Source organism: Microtus oregoni, unplaced genomic scaffold, assembly GCF_018167655.1.
Source record: "Microtus oregoni isolate MIOR12 unplaced genomic scaffold, Mior012 000042F_ref0000377, whole genome shotgun sequence".
Classification (NCBI taxonomy): domain Eukaryota; kingdom Metazoa; phylum Chordata; class Mammalia; order Rodentia; family Cricetidae; genus Microtus; species Microtus oregoni.
In genome coordinates this window covers 11737171-11758779 of record NW_024543209.1, presented here as the reverse complement: position 1 = coordinate 11758779, position 21609 = coordinate 11737171, and the positions used below count along the sequence as shown (strand labels likewise).

Here is a 21609-nt window from a genome sequence, read left to right as displayed (position 1 = left end):
TCTGCGGCTCCATGTGCTAGCCCTGTTAAAGTAAGCATTTAATGCTGTGGATTTCCCCTGCAGCAAGACTTTGTTGCGTCCTCCATGTTTTTATCTGCACTTTTATTATTACTCTGTGTCCTTTGGTTTCGATTATAATTTTTCCATAGGTATATTGCATCTCTGAACATTTAGCAGATTTGTTAGGACTATTCTTTCTATATTCAGTTAAGATGAGTGAATTCTCACAGCCCTTCCCCTCTGAAGAGTCTTAGTTGTGTCTTCGTGTTTGAAAGCCATATTTGCTAGCTGCAGATTATTCAAATGACAGTTCTCATTATTTTAAGATGCCTCTCCATCTTCTGAGGAGAAAATTGGTATGCAGCCTTTGTGTAAAGTATGTCTTCTGTTTTAGTCTAGCCTGAATTTTTATAAATTTGAAATGGATTGTCTTTTTTTAAATTCTTAGAGTTCCCCAAGTTCCTTATATCCTCTATTCTGGTTTTCTTTTTGTGTTTGGTTTTGGTTTTTTTACAGGTTTTGAGAGCAGGGAAGCTTTAGTTTTTACTCAGCTTGTGGAATTGTTTATTAATGAGCCTGTGGAAGCCTCCTTATCCTGGAAACCATGATTTGTTGCTGTTGTTGTTTCAGTGTGCATACACAATGCCTTCTGATAGTGGCACCCTTCCCCTCCCTTACCCCTCTCTTGGCTTTGTTAACCTACTCAGATGCACATACCCAGGTCCCTTCCCACATCCATGTTATTTGGTTTTCTGACCTACTGAGTTTAACCAGTTTGACTGGGTGTCCAGTTGATTGCATTGGTGATGTGATACCCACAAGACAGCATTTTGCAGCTCTTGTGCCTTCCAACTCCTGCATTCTCTCCACCCTTCCTCCCTGTTTTCTGAACTTTGGCGGGGAAGGGGCATGAATGTCCTATTGAGGGCTGAGTGGTCAACCATCACTAATGCTCAGTATTTTGAGTGGCCACAAGTCCCTACATTTACTGCATTTCACTGCAAAGTTTCTCTGATTGAGACTGAGAGCAGCGTTGTGAACACAAAGACAAGTTTTTAGAAGCAGTTGGTGCACTGTCAGATTAGCTAAACAACGTTAATGAATTACCTGCTAGCGTCAGACTCCTGTTCTCAGCCATGGGCTTTTACCCACGTTGGCAGTATGAGGTGTGGACTCTTGTAGAATACCCAAGAGCTCCTACATGTCCCATAATAGTTATGCCACTGTTGCACCAATGGACACAATGGCGGGTTATGCAGTTTGGAGTATTCTCAGCTGGATAAGACCACTGATACATTTTCTCCCCATATGGTTGTTGTTGTCGTCTCCCCCACTCAACTCCGAGAAAGGTTTTCTCTATATAACAGCCCTGGCTATTCTAGATCTAGCTTTGTAGACCAGGCTGGCCTCGATCTCACAGACATCCACCTGCCTCTGCTTCCCAAGTGCCCAGCCCTGGATGGTTTTTATTTCTGCCTTTAGTATTTGGCCTCACATTTATTGTTGCTGGGATTCTCCATCTGCTCGTGCAAGTATCCTGATCCTGTTGTGTTTTGTAGTTTATCCAGTGCTTGTGTCGTGGCGGGTCTGCTGCTCGTTCTGAGCTGTTCCTCTCTTTCCTTGCTGGCCCCCCTTTGCAGTAAGTACGGCATCTGCAGATCAGGTCTGGACCTGAGGTTTCTCTTAGCAGAGTCCTGAATGGCATCACCTTGATGCCAGCTCTGGATCCAGGTGGGTTGGTACAACCTCATCCAGTGTCCGTCAGACTCCTTTGCATATAATACACTTCTGTCCAATGGCATGAGTTTCAGTACTGCAGGAAAAAGCCTGGCAGATACCCTAAGTTACCACAGCATGCAAGAAACCACAGCAAATCTGATGACCTGAGCTTGATCTCCAGGGTGCATATGAAGGTAGAGAGAACCAGTCCCATACAGTTGTGCTCTGAGCTCCACACATATACCATAGTCTACATGCCTGTGCAGACACAGAGATGGATGATAAGTGGATGATAGACAGACAGACATGGCAGGAGGTAGACCCCACCACTGTGAGGTCAGGAATGGACCTGCAGGTGAGAATGAGTGAGAGAACATGACCACCAGCTGTAGGAAGAACCTCATCACACTCGTGGCTCCTCAGCACAAGCGGCTGGCTCTGTTTCCTTAGGCACAAGCGTGTAGTCTTTAATTACAGCAGATGCTCCTCTGCTCAGACCCTGCAGGGCACATCCTTCTGTTATGTCTTCATGGACGTCTGCAGGATAAATCTGAGATGAGGAGGTTTGTGGTGTTGAATATCTGACGCAGGGTCTCCAGCCACCCTCCAAAGCATTTGGCCTCTCTGCTTTTGGATGTGCACACTTTTAAAAGTTCTGGTGTTAGCTTGGCCTAATGTATCACAGGCTTACTAAACTTGTGTGTCCCTTTGAATATTGCAGTGATTAGTTTATTTGCTTTGCATTTTCAGTGGGCAGAAATGAACCATAAATCTTAATAAGCAAATACAACTGCAGATATGTCTCGAGTGACCATCTTTTTTGGATACAGACTGTCTACACTCTGCTCTTCTGGGGGGATAATACTTCATACCAATGTTTTCCCCCATTTCTGGGAATCAAGCCCAGGGCTAGGCAAGTGCTCTACCACTGAGCTACATCTCCAGGCCTTTTAAGTTTTGTTGTGAGGTAGGATCTAAGTGCTAAGGCAGGCTTCAGACTTGCGAGTCTCCTGCCTGTTTCCCAGGAAGCTGGGATCATAGGTCTTTGTTATCGTTCCCAGTTTTCATACCCATTTTTTTTTATTTGAGCATATTCTTTGTATAAAATCTGTGTTTCAATTTCCTTTTAAATAGCCATGAGGTGGAGAAATACTGACTAGGAACACTAAAATTAAAGATGTACTGAATGCCACAAATACAGTGAAACAATTCTTTTAAAAGTTCCCTGTGGAGCGGATGGCCTGGGCCTGTGGTCCAGAAGCTGCCAAAAAAGGCCGTAGGCTATCTTGAAGGTGACCTGACGGAGCTGGCATTTCTGTCCTCCAGGCCTCCTGCCCCTTCTGTGACTCTGGTGATTGACTGGGTCTAATGAGGACGCTCTCCTGCCTTCATAGCCTGTTTCATCCTAAATGCAGGTCTTAGAGTATCTCACAAATCTGAAGAGGTTTCATTTCTCCATTTTCCGAGCAGACAGACTGGCTCAGCCACTATCACAGCTTAGTATTGCTTTCTAGCAGGCCAGCCCTGGAACTAGCAGGGAATTGTCCGCAGAGCACTGTGTGTTTAGGGGCGAACCATCCCTGTGGGTTTGGGAAATGCTATGGAAGCGTCTTGAGTTTGACCCATCATGTAAGATGGAGACCTGTTTATGCTTCTTTTCCCTTTGGACTTGAGTGAATGGCCCAGTATGTTGACTTTGTCTTTCAGAGACCTCGGGGAGAAGCTTCTCGTGGATTTTAGAAGTATCAGTTTATCTTAAGTCATCAGTTTCTTTTTATCTTAAGAGATTTTTTTTTTAATGGAGTTGTTGTACATACCTCTGCGACTTTAATGGCGTCTTTCGCCCTTCAGAATCTACAACATGGTACTACAGAGCCAGGAAGGACAGCATTTGAGATTAATGCAGACACCATTCCAGTTTAAATATTTCTGATTTAGAGAGGCGATGAGTTGGAGGGAAAGGTTAAAGGTGTCCTGTGGTGTGCTCTGTTGGACTACCAAAGAAGTTGCCAAAATAGCCTCACTCAGAAAAGATGACAGATTTCACTCAGCCTGCTACCGTTGCCATTGTAGGGAGGAGGCTGATAAGCTTCAGTATGAATGTCAGCAAACAGCATGGCCAGCGCGACTGGGTAATCACATGCTTTCCAAAGAAGTTTTCGCTCTGTGAGGCTGTCTTTGCACTAGAGGTGAATAAAGAGTTCTGAACATGTTAGCCTAGAATATACCGAATGCAGTAAATGTATATTGAAAATGAACTGTCTTTGAAGACGCTTGGGTGTAACTGCGATGGTGCCTCCCTGTAATAGGCAGGGTTTGAAATTAATGAACTAGGGAAACTGGATTGCTGTTCGTTGGTTATCTTACTAAAATTGTAGTTGCAAAAGCTGGTTAATTCTAAAAGTCAAAATGAGCGTAAAGTGTCAGTGGATCTGATGGGCAAGTACAGGATATGCTCCAAAAGACCCCACTGCTGCGTAACTACGCCGTACCATTCCTCCTGTTGGCACCCACCACCCAAGCACCTGACACACGTCTTAGTGTTCTGTTTCTGTGAAGAGACACCATGACCATAGCAGCTCTTATAAAGGAAAACATTTAACTGGGGCTGGCTTACAAGTTCAGAAGTTTAGTCTGTTATCGGCCTGGCAGGTAGCACGGTAGGAAGTGTGGGCAGGGGCAGACTTGGAGCTGGAGAGGTAGCTGAGAGTTCTGGGTCTGGATTGGCAGGCAACAGGCGAGAGACACAGCCGCCTAGCTTGAGCATTTGTAAACCCAACCCCCCAGTAACATACTCCTTAAAACAGGAACCGCGTCCTAATTCCTGTCAAGTAGCACCACTTGCTAATGACCAGGCCATGAGAAGTACATGAGCCTGTGGGGGCCATTCCTATTCAGGCCACTACATCGCTGTGTTACGTCTCTCCCTCTCAGCCCCCATTCCTGTATTTTCCTTCATTTCTCTCTGTTCTCCACACTAAAGGGAATGGTGGGTTTTCCGATGTTCTGCTCATTTTACAGTACTCTAAGATGACCTTCCACACTTCCAATATGGAACTGTTTTTTTTTTTGTTTTTGTTTTTTTTTTTTAACTGTCAGAGTGAAATAAAATACACTTGCAGTTGCACCTATCCTACTGGATTTACTTAGAAATCAGCCTGGCCACTGGGACCGGCGGGTCTGTGTTAACTAATAATTGTCCATCTTCTTGTTTCCATTTTCTGAGAGCAAAACTGAACTTCCTCTGTGGGATTTGCATTTGTCATTAAAGACCATTCTGACTTGAATAGTTTCCTTTGACTTTGAAATAGGATTCACATTTAAGGGTCCTAGTTTCCTTGATGTTCTACACTTTGGCTCTAAAGTGTTGATTATAGCCCACAGCTTTGTACTTGCTTCATGGGGTGTCTGTTGTGAAGGACTCAGTAAATGTGCGATTTCAGACTCCTTTGTGCTACTAAAGGCTCCCTTTCTAGATTCAGGGATCTAAATCCTCTTAGGGATTATTGCTCTCTGAGGAGCTCAGCAAACTCCCAGTGAGGACGGGAGCTGGCAGAGGGTTCTTAGCACAGGGTAATCCACACAGCACTGACCTGTGTGCCACAAAACCTGAGCACAGGCGAGGACTCTTGGCTGTGCCCTTGTGCTAAGAACTTTGCATGGTGAAATCATATGGTTAAAGGCCATTCAGCAAACCTTGAAACTGGCTCAGAACCAGAGGCAGAATGCTGAGGTGTGGATGCTGCCTGTGGGTGTTAGCAGTCCAGGATGGCTCAGGAGATGGCAGCACCTGGACATAAGCGGATAAACAAAGACCTTCCTTGTCTCTGGACAGGACAGCCTCCGAATTGCATGGCTTCTTGTATATTTTAGTTACAGTAACCCCTCATTTCCTTGACGTGTCTCCCCTGCTTGCTTATCCCAAGGATACCAACTTGAAGATGTTTAGCAAGGAAATGGAAGTGACAACAGTCCATAGTTTAGCTATTTCCCAAGAACTTGACTATAGCTGCTCATTAAATACATTGTGGGATAATATAGGAAAATAAATATTAAATGTAACTTTAAAAACTTTAACATAGAATTACTGTAAGATGCAGTAATTCCATTTTTAGGAGTGGGTTCAGAGTTCATGAAAAGCAGTCTGGAAGAGAGAAAAGAGAGACTGCCAATGAAAGCCAAAAGGTGAAAACCGCCAGCGGTCTGTTGGCTGGTGGACAGATGTGCGGCTGTGATCTGGCCAGACAGCAGGATCATCGGGCCTTAAAAAAACACAAGTCCTTTCTGTGCTACATCAGGACTGTGCCTTAAGGACATTGTTCTGAGTAAGCAGGCCAGTCACACAGGGCAGACGTGTGGTTCTCCTTACAGGAGGAGTCCCCAAAGTAGCCAAATCCTCGAACACGAAGGAGCTAGAACAAAGAAGTTAGTGTTTATTGGGGATGTCGCATGCCTCTGTAAAATGTGCTCGATGGCACTGAATTACTGTACACTTAGAAACACCCAACAAATTGTAACGCTGCAATATAACCCATTTGTTTGCTAATCTTTGTTGGGGGCCCTTGAGAGATGTCTGGCTGTCATTGCACCAAGAATAGAGTCTTGAGCAGGAGTGTCTCGGCTTGATCCAGGTGTCCCCGCAAACACTGGTGTACACTGCAGGGAAGCTTTTCACAGCATAGGAGAAGCTCGTGCAATGAGTGTGAGGGACGGAGGTAGAAACTGAGAGGAAGCCATCAGAGCCATCAGAACAGCATTTTAATCTTGTGAATGAGGCTTTTAAGTGTGTACGTGTTTGCGCTTGTATAGGCACACACTTATGCAGGTGTTCGTGCAGGTGTGAAGGCCAGAGGTTGATCTCGGGTGTCTTCCTTGGTCACTGACATTTGCGGTATTATCAAGGTATTAATTGAGCTTACCAGCTAGCTAGTTCAACTAGCCTGCTTGCCTGGGGATCCTGTCTCTCCCTTTGAAGTGCTGTGATTACAGTTAGGCCACCATTGCTGTCTGGCATTTAAGTGAGTACCAGGGATTCAAACGGAGGTTCTCATGCTTGCCTGGCCATCACTTTACCTACACTGAGCCATTTCCCTAACTCCTATTAGAATTCTGTGTGTGTGTGTTTATATTTTTTTAATAATCTCCTAGCATGAACTGTTGCCTGAATAGCAGTGGTCCTGGGTGTTGTGTGCAAGCCCTGCTGATGAATAGTAGTCGTTTATTTAGGACAAGTGAGACTGGGAGGTGCGTGTTTTAAGCCCAAGGAGAGGATGATGCTGCCATGTGGCCTTAGTGTGTTTCCTCTCAAATTGTCATCCACGGAAGGGAAATCTGAGCCTGCCTAAGAAACAGCCATTTTTTTTTCCCCAGCCCAACAGTGGTTTTCCCCCCATTTGTAAAAAGCAGCCCCTTTGGCTCTTCACTCAGGTCAATGCCAGAGGTAATAAAAACAACCCTGGTATGAAGCCCTTAAATTTTAATAAGCTATGAGACATGTGTTGGGAGTTACATCAGCCCTCGGGGGTTTTTCTAACTGGCTAGAACATATTTCCCGTTCCCCGGATGAGCTCAAGCATTCCTCTCTCCCTGGGCTCGGTTGACAGTTGTTGCTGGCAGGTGGGTGAGTTGTTGATCATTTAATCCCTCCACTGCCTCCACTGTTATTCCTATAATTATTTAATGTGCTGTTTAACCCTCAGAAGGCTGGTTCCAGTCTGTTCTTCCCATCCTGAATCTGACATATCCGGACATTCCATTTCTTTGCTAATTGGCATAGTATCCTAACGTGCCAGAGTCTGTTAACAGTTGCATTCAGCAGATACCCTTTGAGAACCCACCGTATGCAAAGCACTCGGGAGCCGCCGAAATCTCAATCCCATCAAGTCTCAACCCAGAGGTCTTTGGAGATATTCCTAACTTTGAAGATTTCCCATCCATTAAGAATACATCTTTTCCCATCATGTACCTTTTGCTGGTTTGCTTTTCTTGTGCCGGGATCTTAACGCCTACTGGTAAGCTCAGGCAACAATAGACCTTGGGTTTCCTCTTGTAAAGAGATTTAGTGAGGTCCTGGTACCCCGTAGTGAGCATTGGCAAGGCCGTCAATCAGTGTTAGGAGCCAGCCTTTGCCCTGACCAGCCACCTGTCTTCATTACTCCAAGAAACCACACTTTCCCTTGGATTTGGTGTCAGATAAGTTGGAAAGAGTTATAGTTATGACTGAATGACTAGTCTATTATGAGGGAACATGGTTGATCAAAATCTGGACATTTCATTTGCCTGACCATGAAGCTATGCCACAAACAACCAATCCGCTATCTCTGTCTTGCGAGCCATCACAGAACCAGTCATTCGTCTCCTGGTGTTGACCAGTACTGCACAGCTCCCTGCTGGATTCTAAGATCCTGGCCAGCTAGCTGTCTTCCTGTTTCCTCTGTTACTTAGTTTAATTGTTCGGTGTTTAGGATTCTTTGGTGTGAAGGAAATGTCATGGCTCCTGTAACTTCCCTTCTGCCCCGTCTATTTTACATTTGGGGCTATTTCAGACCTTGAGAATGGTCCATCGCTGGTAGGTATCAAATGCATCAGCTTTTGAGTTGTGCTGATCACGTCAAGTGACTGGCAGTGTGGACCAAAGGCACTCTGAGGAGTTCTCTGGGAATCTGGTGACTCCGGGTGAGAAGCCCTGCTGCTGGTAGCAGCACACCACACTCGGCATGTCAAATACATCATTATTGTATCTCCCTTGATTGAATTAGACTGGTCTTATTTAGGTTCAGGAAGGTATAATTAACTATTTAGAGTTGATTTAAAGTTACATAATCTCTCTCATTAATTGGTATTTTTTTTTTTGTCTAAACATAGTGTTTTTCAACTTAGCTCTCCTTACTGCTTTGCACACTTAATATTTTTAGATTAGCTCTCGCTGGAAAGTTAGCTGTTACAGCAAGTCACTTTAATTGAAGAACCCACAGCTTTGCTTCCTAGGCTATGTGATCTTGAGTTTTTAATGTTTTCCTCCAGTTTTCCATTCATCTACTTTTTGTCTGTTTCTGATACTCCTGAGTTATTTTGCAGTTTTAATGAAGTATCCGTGTGCTTTGTGGACCAAGGTGGAGCTTCTATCTTTGCCGCTTGTAGGTTCCCTTTGTTCTGTAAAGAAGGAGTCTAGTGCAGTCTTACAGTAACTGCTAACGCTGTACCATAAGTGTGTGCTACAGGATGTCATGCCCCCTCCCTGACCTTTGGACAACCCCAGTTCTCCTTGGAGAGCTGGATACACGTGTGTGCTCAAGGCTGAAAACTGAGTCATTAACACAAGAGCCTCAGGTCTGAAACCTCTGACCCATGATATGGGAATCCTGTACACTTCAACTAAGTTTACGCTTAATGTTGACATATTGCTTCTTAATTTGTATAGAAAATTGTTGAATGAAAAGTTTAAGGAGGTGGCCAGACAGATGGCCCAGTAGTTAAGAGTGCATATTGTTCTTGCAGAGGACCCAAATTTGACCCCAAGAAACCCACTTAGACAGCTCACAACTGCCTGTAACTCCAGCTCCAGGGAATCTACACCCTTCTGAATTTTTCAGACAGAAGCAAATGCATATACACACACTAGCACATAAATAAGCAATAATAATATTTTAAGAAAGAAGAATTTGAGAAAAGTTTCAGTGGCCAAGGGAGGCGTGTCATTGTGCAGTCGGATAAAAATGGTTCAAAGAGTGAAAGGCTTGAAAATCAAGCCGATCAGAACTGTGAGGGCAGGCAAAGGAGGGAACCGGGGTTACATGTGTGAAGAGCGGGGGCAGACCAGGCTGGTGCTGTGCCCATCCCTCCCCGCATCCAAAGGCCTGTGACCTCTCCCCTGTGGTTAGTGTAGAGTCAGGACAGAGACCTGGCATTCTGCCCAGCCAGCCACCTGTCTTCCAGGCTGGCAATGTGCCAGTGGGGAGAGGGCCGGGAAGGCTGTCTTAGTCACTGTTCTGTTGCTGTGAAAACACATCATGACCAAGGCAGCTCTTAGGAAACATGGCGTTTAATTGGGGGCTTTCAGAGGGTCAGTCCCTTGTCATCGTGATGGGGTGCGCATGGCAGCAGGGAGGTGTGGTGCTAATAAGGAGCTGAGAACTACATCCAGATCCACAGGTAGCAGGCAAAAGCACATTCAAGCCCATAGTGACACGCTTCCTCCAACAAATTCACACCTACTCCAGCAAGACCACACCCCTTAATCCTTCTAACCCTTCTCAAACAGTTCACCAGCTAAGGACTAAACATTCACATATATGAGCCTGTGGACGCCATCCTCATTCAAACCACCACCATTCAGGAACCAGGCACAGAGGTTGGATTGGTAAGCTTTAAATCCAGGTCTGTGGATTTGTCACGCGGATCAAAGAAGTGGTTTTCAGCCTTCCTAACACTGTCACCCTGTAATACAATCCCTCATGTTTTGGTGACCCCGGCCATACCTGTGATTTTGCTACTGTTATGAATTGCCAATGTAAATAACCTGATATGCGGCACCTGAAAGGGTAGCAGCCTATAGGTTGAGAGCCCTTGAGGTAGAAGCACTTCCCTCAGGGCCCAGGTGATTTGGGTGGTGCTGTCTAGGGACACAGCTGGAGCCTCTCATGAGGTAAACTTAGCATGGAGATGCTGGTATGGAAGTTGCATGCTCAGACCTCCCCAGCCTGACCCACCTTGAAGGTCTGGGCACTATATGGATACACTGTGATCACTAGTTTCTAAGAGTCCTGTCTGAAACAAATACTAACTGGTAACCATGAAACTGCCTTTGTATCCCAGAGCTTTAAAGTACAGTTGTGTGGGACAGAGGGTGGCCTCCCAGTAGAGAATACAGTATCTCTCACTTGTTGCCCAAGAGCTCCAAGGCCAAGGTCAGATTTTAACCACCCTGCAGTGATGGCTAAAAGAACTCCTAGCCTTATCCCAGGATGAAAACTTGCAATTGTACCAGCTAGAACAGGAAGGGTATTCCAGTCTGGAGTATCTGACCTGGCAGCTGTGTGGTGATATCAGCTCACCACAGTCAGTCTGGTCCTCCTGTTCTCTGTGCTGCCCCTGTGTTCTTGGCCTGTATCTAGAACCCCGAGCCACTAGAATGTTTGGCTGGGGTAGAGGGCGTCGTCTACACCTACAGTCCAGCTCTGGATTAGACAGTGACAGGGAGTGAGTTTATTCAGCCGAATTTGGACACACACTGCCTCTTACTAATAAGGTTTCTTTAGTAATGATCAGCAAATCTGAGCTTTGGATTCCCAAGGAGTTAAGTTCAGCAGGGCGCTGTTCATTCATGAGCGCTCTCCACACAGTTGTACCAAGTGCCTTGCAGAGGACTGCGGAGCATCTATCACTGGGAAACTCAGATCCCTGTAGTTGGAGCGAGGGGCCTTTTGTACGCTTTGTATTGTATAAAATAGATGCTACTGCTCCAGGGCTGCCTTCACTTACTAATGTGTTCAAATAAAATCCGTCTTGAGAAGTAGTATTGTTCCAAACACTACATACTGTTCCAAACACTCAGATACTGTTTCCACTATATTCTAAACGATTTTACCCATTTTTGCTGTTGATACAAAAGTAGGGGAAAGGTAGACTTTTTTTCCCCTGGGGATGAGCCAGGTGGTTACTATTTTCTGCTTCAGTTAAAGGCACCATTCTGTTGTCTCGCTCCTAGGCTTCTAAAGACAAGTAGAGTGTTCTGTCTGCGGTGTCTCCCCACCCTCAGATTTATGATTTGCTTGTGTCTGAATGTACGAGGGATGCACATGCATCCTGGCTAATCTTTGTTAAACGACCTGGCTCCATAGGCTTCTTCCTGGCTTTCTTGAAATACGGAAACCATGAGCTGTTCTTTCTAAAGTATCTTAAACTTACCTCTGTCCTGAGCCTCAGGCATGTGATTTTTTTTTTTTTGAACAAATTTTCTAGTCTTAAAACTCATTCTTTGGAAAATAAACTTCCTTTTTCTTTTAGATCTATACCTCTGTAAGAAATAGGCATAATAAGAAACATTTTCGACAACTTCATTATTCTAGTTTGGTTTCTTTCATTGTGATGAGCACCATAACCAAAAGCAACTTGGAGAAGAAAGGGTGTATTTGGTTTATAGCCCTTATCATCAGGGAAACCAATGCCAGCATCCAAGGCAAGACTCCAGAGGCAGGAGCTGACGCAGAGGCCACAGAGAAATGCAGCTTACTGACCTCCTCCTCCTCCTCCTCCTCCTCCTCCTCCTCCTCCTCCTTCTCTCTTTTTCCTCCTTCTCCTCCTAGTTTGCTTAACTATCTTTCTTATACAGTCTGAGCCCTTGTACAAAAGCCAGCAATAAAGAAAATCCACCTCCCCATCTCACCCCCTGATATATTAACAGGCTCGACCACTGTAGGCAATGCCTTGAGTGAGGTTCCCTCTTGCCAGGTGTATCAAATTGATAGCTGAAGCTAACTGTGACACGTCTCGGATTTTAAAACAAAAACATTTTAACTTGTTTCTATGTGGACCGTTGTTGCACAGCCCTGGAGTAGTGCGCTGAGCAAGATGTTGCTGCGTCTTTCCCCTCTGGGGGTAATTACCTTGTAGTCTATTAGTATTATCTACCTTGGCTGCTTAGGGACTGACTAGCACCCCATGGGCTATCAACCTGGCATGTCTGAATTTTCCCCCTCATAGGTCATTGTTCCACTCTTGGTCTTTACGTATGGATGATAATTAGTTTTGAAATGTCTTTTTCTGTTAATCTCATCAGTTTGGGGATCTCTTCCTATTCAGTGATTTAATCTTGGACTTCAGTCCTGGTTTTCTCCTGTCAGCCTCGGGTTGCTTGCTGGATATCGAATTTTTCTTTTTTTTTTTTTTTTTTTTTTGTTTACAATTTAAGGTGTTAGGTTTTTATTATATACTTTAAAATCTGTGTTTGTTTTTAAATTATGTGTATTTCTGTGAGTATGTGCATGGGAATTCAGGAGCCGTGGAGGCCAGAGACATCAGGTCACCTAGAACTGGAGTTCCAGGCAGAAGTGTTAGCTTGTTCTGTCTCACTGTAAGTTTGGTGTAATTCCATACATCTTTCATCTTAGACCAGAATAGGTTTACTGTCCATGTGTGCCTGTGCCTTGCTCTGCATGTAACACCTCTCACCAGGGCTTCTGTGGACTCCCAGCCCTGTGTAAACTCTGAAGATTACTCAGTTTAGGTCTCTAGGAGCTGATCTATCCTCAAAAGTCGGTCTCTACCAGACTTAATACAGTCTTTCCCTGTATATATCCAGACTGGTATTGGAATCCCGAACAAGTCCTGCACACCAGTGTTTTCCTCTACCCTTGGGTAGAGTGCTGTTACACCTTTATGCTTCTGAGCTATGCACCCTATCCCCATGACTATGCTTGCCCTGGGTAAAGCCAGTGTCTCTAACTCTCAGTTCCCCGTGTGCATGCCCCTATCTTTCTCACTTGAGTTCAGTACTTCAAAATCATACATGGTTCGTTTCTCTGTACTAAATGAATTAATTACCTGGCAGTGTTGACTCTGAGTTGAAGTAAGTCAGGGAATGGAGCAGCAAGGAAGAAGTGGTGCTGAAAAGAACAGCGGAGAGCGCTTTGGGCAGAAGTACAGGTTTTGAGCACCAGTTGGGGAGGATCTGGCAGAAAAGAAAGTGAAGCTTAAAAGTTTTCAGAGCGATTCAACAACATTCTGCCTGACAGGTGCCATTGGGTGTTCTAGTCAGGAAGGAAAACTTGAGGTCACAAATTCTCTAGAATCATGCAGTCTGGATTTGCCTGCAGAGGAGTGATATAGACCGCTGTTAATAGAATTAACCCATGAACATTAGTGGTTACTCCAGTATGAATTGGGAAAATAAATTCTAATGTGGCTCATGGTGACTCCTGTGAACAATAATGTCCTGATAGAGAGTGAATGCCAGGGTACCATTTTACACAAGTAAAAGCAAAGGTAACAGTGTGTGTAAGACCCTGCGTATGGAGTCATCCAGCACCTGTTCTTTAACAGGGGGAATGGAAAAATGCTCATACTTCTTTCCCTGTAAAACATCAGGAAGGACACCTTAGAAAGCCTGACCTGAAGTTCGGTAATGGAGTGGAAGGCTTTTTAGCACATATGCTATGCCGTTAGTTTAGGGGAGACGTAATTGACACAGGCTCTCATCCCATAACCTAGACTGACCTCAGATCTGTGGTGCCACTGCATGGGCTTATCTTTAGATTTAAAAAATTCTTCATGTGTATGGGTGGTTTTATGCATATATATCTGTGTACCGTGTATACACAGTTCCTGAAGAGTCTAGAATAGGGTCACCTGAAGTGGAGTCCCAAATGGTTGTTAGCTGCTGTGTGGGTACTAGGAACTGAGCTCAGGCTGTCTGGGAAAGCAACGCGTGCTCTTAATCACTAAGCCATCTCCTTAGCCTCTATTTTTAGAGTCTTAAAGCGTGTGCATTTATATCCTGCTTAGATCCATCAAAAGATTAAATTTGAAGGGTTTTTATTGCAAAGATTAAAACAGACGGTGTTGTTTCCTCCTGTTGTGACTGTCAGGGTACTTGACTGTCCACTTTATTATAATAAAAAATATTTTAGGTCAGACAGTAGCTTAATGGCAGAGCATGTACCCAGCATGCATAATGAGGCTGATCTCTCACACTGAGTAAGAAAAGTTGAGGAATCGTGTACCAAGACTGGTTGAAAATTAGTATCCAGTTTGATTCTGAAGAGCAGTGATGCATGATAGGATACTGCTGGGGAAAAGGAGAGCTGTCTTCAACAGATCCTCCGCAGGCTGTGCTCAAAACCTATGCTAATTTAAAGAATGTCATGGAAACTGACCAAAATGGCACACACCATTAATTCCAGTACTTGGGAGCCAGAGGCAGGGGTATCTCTGTGAGTTCAAGGCCAGCCTGGTCTACATAGTGAGTTCCAAGACAGTCGGGGCTACTTAGTGAGATCTTGTCTCACAAACAAACAAAAAAACTGGTAAAATTGTGGGTCCAGTAAACAGACCCCATAGGCATCTTCTGGGACAACATGAAGAAGAACTCCTTGCTGTCTGTGATATCCACAGGGAGCAGTGGCCGCTTCGCCTAGGCCTGCCAAGACACGTGCATGGCTTCAACTCTGTGTCTCTCTTGGTCCCTCTTGAACTTAGGTGGAAATAGCTCTTCAGATCTCCATCAGTCAGCCTCTTTTCCCTTTTTAAATCCTCAGACTTTGAATGCATTCTCCTTGAGAACCAGTCCCATTCTTTACAAGGCTCAGACTTTTCACTTCTTTCAGTGGGTGCATGGCCAGCATTTTTCTCTTTGGACACTAGTTAGGCAAGAAGCTGGTTTCTTTAAAAGTAAAAATAAACTTGGGCAAGCTTCTGATTTGTGATGTCCTTTAATAGTCAAGTCCTGGGTTTGCGATGGGCATCTTTGTCTAATTCAGAGGCGCCACACTGGGAACGGATTGGTAGGATATCACAGACCACTGTGGTTTCAAACTCTTGGCAGGTACATCTCCGTTCATGGATGCGCTAACAGCCAACGGAACAGCTACCATCCAGACGTCTGTTACAGGAGTGACAGCTGGGAAAAGGAAATTTATTGACGACAGAAGAGACCAGCCTTTTGACAAGCGGTTGCGTTTCAGTGTAAGGCAGACAGAGAGTGCCTACAGATACAGAGACATTGTCGTCAGGAAGCAGGATGGCTTCACCCACATCTTGTTATCCACAAAATCTTCAGAGAATAACTCACTAAACCCAGAGGTGAGAGACACACCCCAGGCTATGGCTTCGTGCTTCTCCGTGCCCTTGGTGTCCTGGCCTGCTTTGCTGGGTGGCACTCTTGGTGATCTTTCTAAACTTCTGGGGAGCTTAACTTCTCGTCACACTTGTGGCCACAGTGACACTTCACAGGAGGAGGGCGCTAAGCAGCTGCTCCATTCTCTGTTGTGGGGACTGTGGCTTTGAAGTGGGGATGGTAGCTGCATCCTTCCCTCTTCATCTCTCCCTACCCCTAAGTCATCTGTAGATCATAGGGCTCAGTGACCCCTGTGACCTTCCTATAATCACGTGTAAATGTGTATATACTAGCTTTGCTTCAGCATTCATCAGAATCTTGATGGGTCTTAGTCCCTTCAAAGAATCTGTCATCCTGCTGTACAGATGCCATTAGCATTGTAGCAGACACATGTCCTTGTCAGTAGTACCTAGTAGAAGAGACCTTTCAGTGATCCAGGGTAATGTGTGTACAAAGTTAGGGGACCAATTCCAGGACAGCTCTAGAATCCAGTGTGTTTGAACTTGTGCCTCATCAGAGTTTTGAGTTCTAGTGGTTGCTTGTCTGCCATTGCACACATCTTGGGCAAGTGGGTATCTGGCCAGAGTCACAAAATAGGGCAGGTTTTTGGTCCACCTTTAGATTGCAGGGTGCCTTGTTAGTTGCTTTCATATGCTTCACGGAGCTCATTCCAAGAGTTGTGTGCTCTCCCACACTGTATCCCTACTCAGTGCACTCAGACAGCAGATGATTTAGACCTCTTTCCCTATTGTGTTAGGTTGCTCTAGCCAAAAGCCCTTGAAACTTAACTCATTCTTGAAACTGGCTGAATGTGCCACCTGCTGTCCAAACTAGAATTTCCCGTAGATTTCTTGTGTGGCTTGCCTGGTCTGCTGAGAGCCACGGAGACTGTACAAGAGCCAGGTCATGCAGATCTGTGTGCCTTTCCACCGGTGTTTTTAACTCCCCGTGCAGTTGTATTCCTGTTCCACCCCTAGCGCTCTGATCTCTGGCTATAGAACATATTTATAGTAATGGTGGGTGGAGTGAGCCGCATAGACTGGAGATGCCTCTTTTATAGACCTAAATTGTCCCGTTAAAAAGTGCTTTGTAGCATTCTATACCCAAAGTGCTCTTGACCACTTGAACTCATGGTGACTTCCAGGTGATGAAAGAAGTTCAGAGTGCCCTGAGCACAGCTGCGGCCGACGACAGCAAGCTGGTGCTGCTCAGCGCGGTGGGCAGTGTCTTCTGTTGTGGTTTGGACTTTATTTATTTTATACGGCGTCTCACGGACGACAGAAAGAGAGAAAGCACTAAGATGGCAGATGCTATCAGGTAAGTACCAATGGGGGTTTTCAACCACACCTCTGGGCTTTTGCATGGTACCCGTCTTTCAGAGAATAAACCTGTATAAGCCTCAGGAATAACATGTACATTTTCCTCTGAAAGGCACTGGTAACCAGATTAATTAAATCCTCTGCCTTCTCTATGGCCCCGGCATAAATTACTACTTGCCTTGGGCAGATCACTGATTTCAGGGTTGGCTTAAGCGCAGGGCATTCTGGGAGCATTGTGGTGCAGTAGTCTACCGTGTATTCTCTTCCCTCTGAGTTGTCCAGGCTTTGCAACAGTTCCGTAAGGTCACATAATGGGTGTGGTTCTTGGTTTGTTGGATTTTTTTTTTAATGTAAGTGCATATTCTTGTTTGTTTGCCCCAACCTCATTCTAACTACCCAGAGAAATAAATAATGCTGTTAAAAGTTCATTTTTCTTATACACCCCAAAAAATATACTACCTATTTGTATGTCTTTCCAGTCTTTCCTGGATATATTCTTAAGTTTTTGAAATGATTAAAGCTATGTTTTGAGACATGTACATTGTAAAGCGACTAAATCACTTAAGTTGGCCCTCACACTTCTGTGGTGAGAATATTGAAAACATTTTTTTTTCTTTTTGGAGATAGGGTCTTGTTATATAGGCAATCTGACCTTAGACGACTCCTTCGTCGGCTTTCCAAGTCCTGGGAAATCCAGGCCACTATCATGCCCAGCTTGAAATCTACTTTCTTAACAGGTTTCAAGTCTACAGTATGTTTTTAGTTATAGTCAACATGTCCTTCCCAATATAAGCATTTTAATATATGTATGTATGTAATAAAAATGTAGTTTTGGTTCTGTTAAGCACATAAATTATACTATTACTTGGCAGCTTGCCATCTCTGTGTAACATGACCAACCTGGAGACTCATCCATTTCCCCTCTGGTTGGTTTTTTCCACTGGTTTGTCCTAATGGTTGAGGCGCCTCCCTTAGAACCTCCAGGTCCCACTGTAAGCACATCTCCTTTACTGTGCTAATCCCTGCTGGTAAAATATAAAGTGTCTTAATTTTTCAGAAGTTACTTTTAGTTAAAGTGAATAAAGCCCCTCACCTACCATGAAGGTCTGTGTTTCCCTGCCCACCTCTCTAGAAGTACATTATCCTCACGTGACCCCTTTGGACCCTTTTGTGTTTTTCTTTCTAATTTATAGCTGATTAGAAACTCAAAGACTTGTAGGCTTGCAAATGAATAAAGTAGTTTAGATCTTTTCCCAAACTGCCAGGTCCCTGTAGAGCTATTGTTGAGACTCTGAGAGTTAGTGGGCTCGAAGTTGCCAGGACTAAGTATTGTCACTGAGCATTGGGCTTCCTGGCCCCCTATAAACCTCCTGGAGACACACAGCAGGTTACGAATGGGTTTATGTTGTTTTTCTATGTTGGTGGGTCTGAGGTATGGCATATCCTGACTCTGATAGATCCCCCAAGGGGCTGTTATGGATGCTGCCTACTGGCCGTGGAACTCCACACCTTGGAGTGGTGAGGCATTGCCTTGGTTTTACACAACATATTTCATCATTTTCAAAATTAGTAGACACTTGGATTTAGGAGGTTATCCACCATCTGTTTCAGGAGTGTCCAACCATGGGCCACACACAACCAAAGATAGCTAGCTATAAATGCAACCCAATACAAAATCATAAAATTTAATTTTTTTAAACAATTGTTTCACTTAAAACTTAATCGTTTTGATTCTTTTATATAACTTAATTGCATAGTTCTGGGGCATGAAACTTGTACATGACACTATCATGCTCAAAAGATGAACTGTGCCCTCATGGGTGTCTTTCTGAGTGTGATCATAACTTGATCTTTTTTTCCCCAGAATTTTGAAGTTGTATAATCTTACTAAATAGTAGATGGCACAATCTTTCTCAGTTGAAAAATTAAATGTGCCTAAGTCCCTGGCAGACTGTCAGTACCCATGAAACAACTTTAACTTTAGAGTAGTATTGCACAGTTAACCAGTGGTGCCGCTGGGGCTCCAATCCAAGACAACCTTAGACGTTCCTCTTACTCTGCCCGCATTCAGGATCAGTGGGTGGAAACTTGAGATTTATTTGTATTCCAGTCATCCTGTGTAGGCCCATATTTCTGTATGGCACAAGAGCCATAAGCCCGGTCTGAGGTGGTCACGAGCTCTGCAGACAAACCTTGTGGCACCTTTAAATTTTTTTCCATGTGTTCACTGGATCCACACAGAAAAGTGTGTGTTATGACAGCCCTGGCCTAGAGATGATAGATAGATAGATAGATAGATAGATAGATAGATAAAACTGAATTTAAAAATAGGGCTCACCAGCCAGTGTCTCAGAGTTTGGCTTCTTTTTCCAAGTCTGCTTTCCTTGAGCTCCGTTTGAATCTTCCTGAGACTCACCCCTTCCCTCCAGTGCTGAGTTACTCTGACAGCAGCAGGGACTAGTGGTGTTGGGATTAGGAAAACAGAAAAGACACCCCCCCCCCCAAAAAAAAAAATCAAGACAGACTGAAATAGTCTCATTTGTTGAACTTTGTAATTTTAAATGTATAATTTCTTCATTTCTTTTCCCAACCTCCCCACATGTATCATAAAGCTGGCTTAGTATTCTAGCAAACAACAAACCCTGCCTCACTGAAACCTACCTGTTTCTGTAAGCAAATGCATTTCCGTTGGTAGGAATTTTTCTTGGTACGCTTTAGCAGGTCATTTGAATAGTAGGTCACATCAGACTCACTTAGCCTTCCTCTTGCTCATTTGTGTTTGTTTCTGTGGTGTCCCTCATCTCAAATCCCTTAAAACAATGAGTCAAACTCATTGTCTTGAGTTTCTGAAAGTCAGAAAGGAAGATTGAGTTAATCACTAGGCTGTTCCATTGTCAGACACACTGGGGATAGCCACTTTGAAGATTCATCATTATAAAATATCCAGAACATTGGTAAAGACAGAAGGACCAGCGATCTACTCATTTGGCTTCTGGAGTTTGTGGACCAGGACTAGGCAGCTGCCTAGACTGTGTGGGAGGTGCTGCTCTTTCCAGCTGCCCCTGAAGCCTGACCTCCTCTTCCACTCCGTCCTGTTTAGCTCGGCTGAGAAAAAGCAGTCAGCTGGGTGCTAACAGCTCTGGATCCTCATTGCTTCATTTTCCCCAACAATCCCTAGCATTTTGATATCTAAGCTAGTAAATGTTGTTCCAGAACAAATTTTGCTTAATACAAAGCCTTTCCCAACAAAAGTAATAGGCAGCTCCCTCCCCTGATGCTGACTGGCTAGTCGGGGCTCCAACCCAAGGCCAGGGACAGTCACTAGCTCCACAGCAAGGCGCCTTGTGTCTGGGCTGGATGCTCCCAAGACTAAGCCTTCATGGCCCTGGGGTGTTCCTACTGGGCAGGATGCTGTGAGGGTTTAGGGATTTTCTGTGTGGCTCTTTATCTGTTATCTGGGTTCACACATCAGAGTGATCAGTTCCTGCATAAAAGGGGAGCTCCTTCTTCCAGACTGGATTTCTGACCCTTTTACAAAGAGCCAGCTAAAGTCACTACAAGCAACAATAAAGTCCAGGTTTTGATTTTCCCCTAAGACTTTAGAAACAAATTTTTGGTTTTTGCAAGCATGTAAACTGGTATAGTGTGTTGCACAAATGGTAAATCCGTTTATTATTTCTCTGGACAATTATTTTAGCATTATAATCACTCTTCTCGTGTTAATTTACCATCCCATTGTGGTTTCTTGATCTTAGCACTGTGGCAGCCACTCTGGGTACCTAGAGCGCATATTTTGGGAATATCTGCTCTGTGGCATGGAGACCACCAGTTTAGCAGTCATCTTTCCAAAAGGAGTCAGGAACAGCATAGGATATGTAGTCCATCCCAGGTTATTGATCCTTAGTTCTCAGAAGGCAGTAAGACTGCTTGCTTCCAAAGTCTGTTCCAAAGGTTGTCTGGCCCGTTCTGCAGGTGTTCAGGACTAGGACAACCTAAACAGCTGCGTTAGGATTTTCAGAGGTGCAAGCTTATCACTGCAGCATTTTAAATTTGTGAGTTATGGGAAAACAATTTGTTAGCTCTTTACAGTGCTGAGAGTAGGCCCAGATTTAGGAGTCACTCATAAAAAGTTCTAGTTGCTCCCCCATTCTGACCTGTGGCTCATCCTGCCTGTGAGGGACTCTGGTCTGTACATTTTGGTTCTTTCTCTTTGTTCCACCCTGTTAAAATTCATAACACGGAGCTATCTTTGAATAAATAGCTGCCTTCCGTATGTGGGAGAAGGGTCCCCAACCTTCCCCATCCCCAAAAGTGACCTTTTTCAGTCTGACCCCAGAGCCAGCTCCCAGATAGTATTGTCTGGGTTTGCTAAGAATGCACATCCTGTGATGGCCTCCCCACTCCTTGCCTTAATGTCCTTTGAGCTCCTGTGCAGTGGGGTCTTGGAGTGCTTACTGGCCTTGTTTGCCATCTTTATCTCTTGGAAGTCATTCCATCTAGTTGAGTATAATTTCAGGCCATCTCCAGATGACAGCCGTCAGAAGTCACATGCAGAGTTAGAGCTGTGCTTTCTGACACCTTATCTGCTGTTGTTCACTCCCCCTTCGAACACTCTTGGTTTGTCCCAGACCAAACTTCATCAGCACCACTCCTTGGTTGGTCGTGAGTCCTATAATGTGAGTGGGCTCCTGAGTTGTCAGGGGCTAAGGGCTAAGATATACTGGCCGTGTCATGGCCAGG

At 44.6% G+C, this 21609-nt stretch overlaps 1 protein-coding gene across 3 annotated transcripts in view; it reads left to right on the top strand.

Annotated features, from left to right (window-relative positions):
• The window catches only part of Cdyl (chromodomain Y like), a 132863-nt gene that overhangs the window by 99848 nt on the left and 11406 nt on the right, over positions 1-21609 (top strand). For all 3 annotated transcript variants that reach the window (XM_041632911.1, XM_041632913.1, XM_041632912.1), the window contains 2 exons: positions 15260-15516; positions 16695-16867. In XM_041632911.1, coding sequence (XP_041488845.1) covers positions 15260-15516; positions 16695-16867 — 430 coding nt within the window. The remainder of the gene's footprint in view (positions 1-15259; positions 15517-16694; positions 16868-21609) is intronic.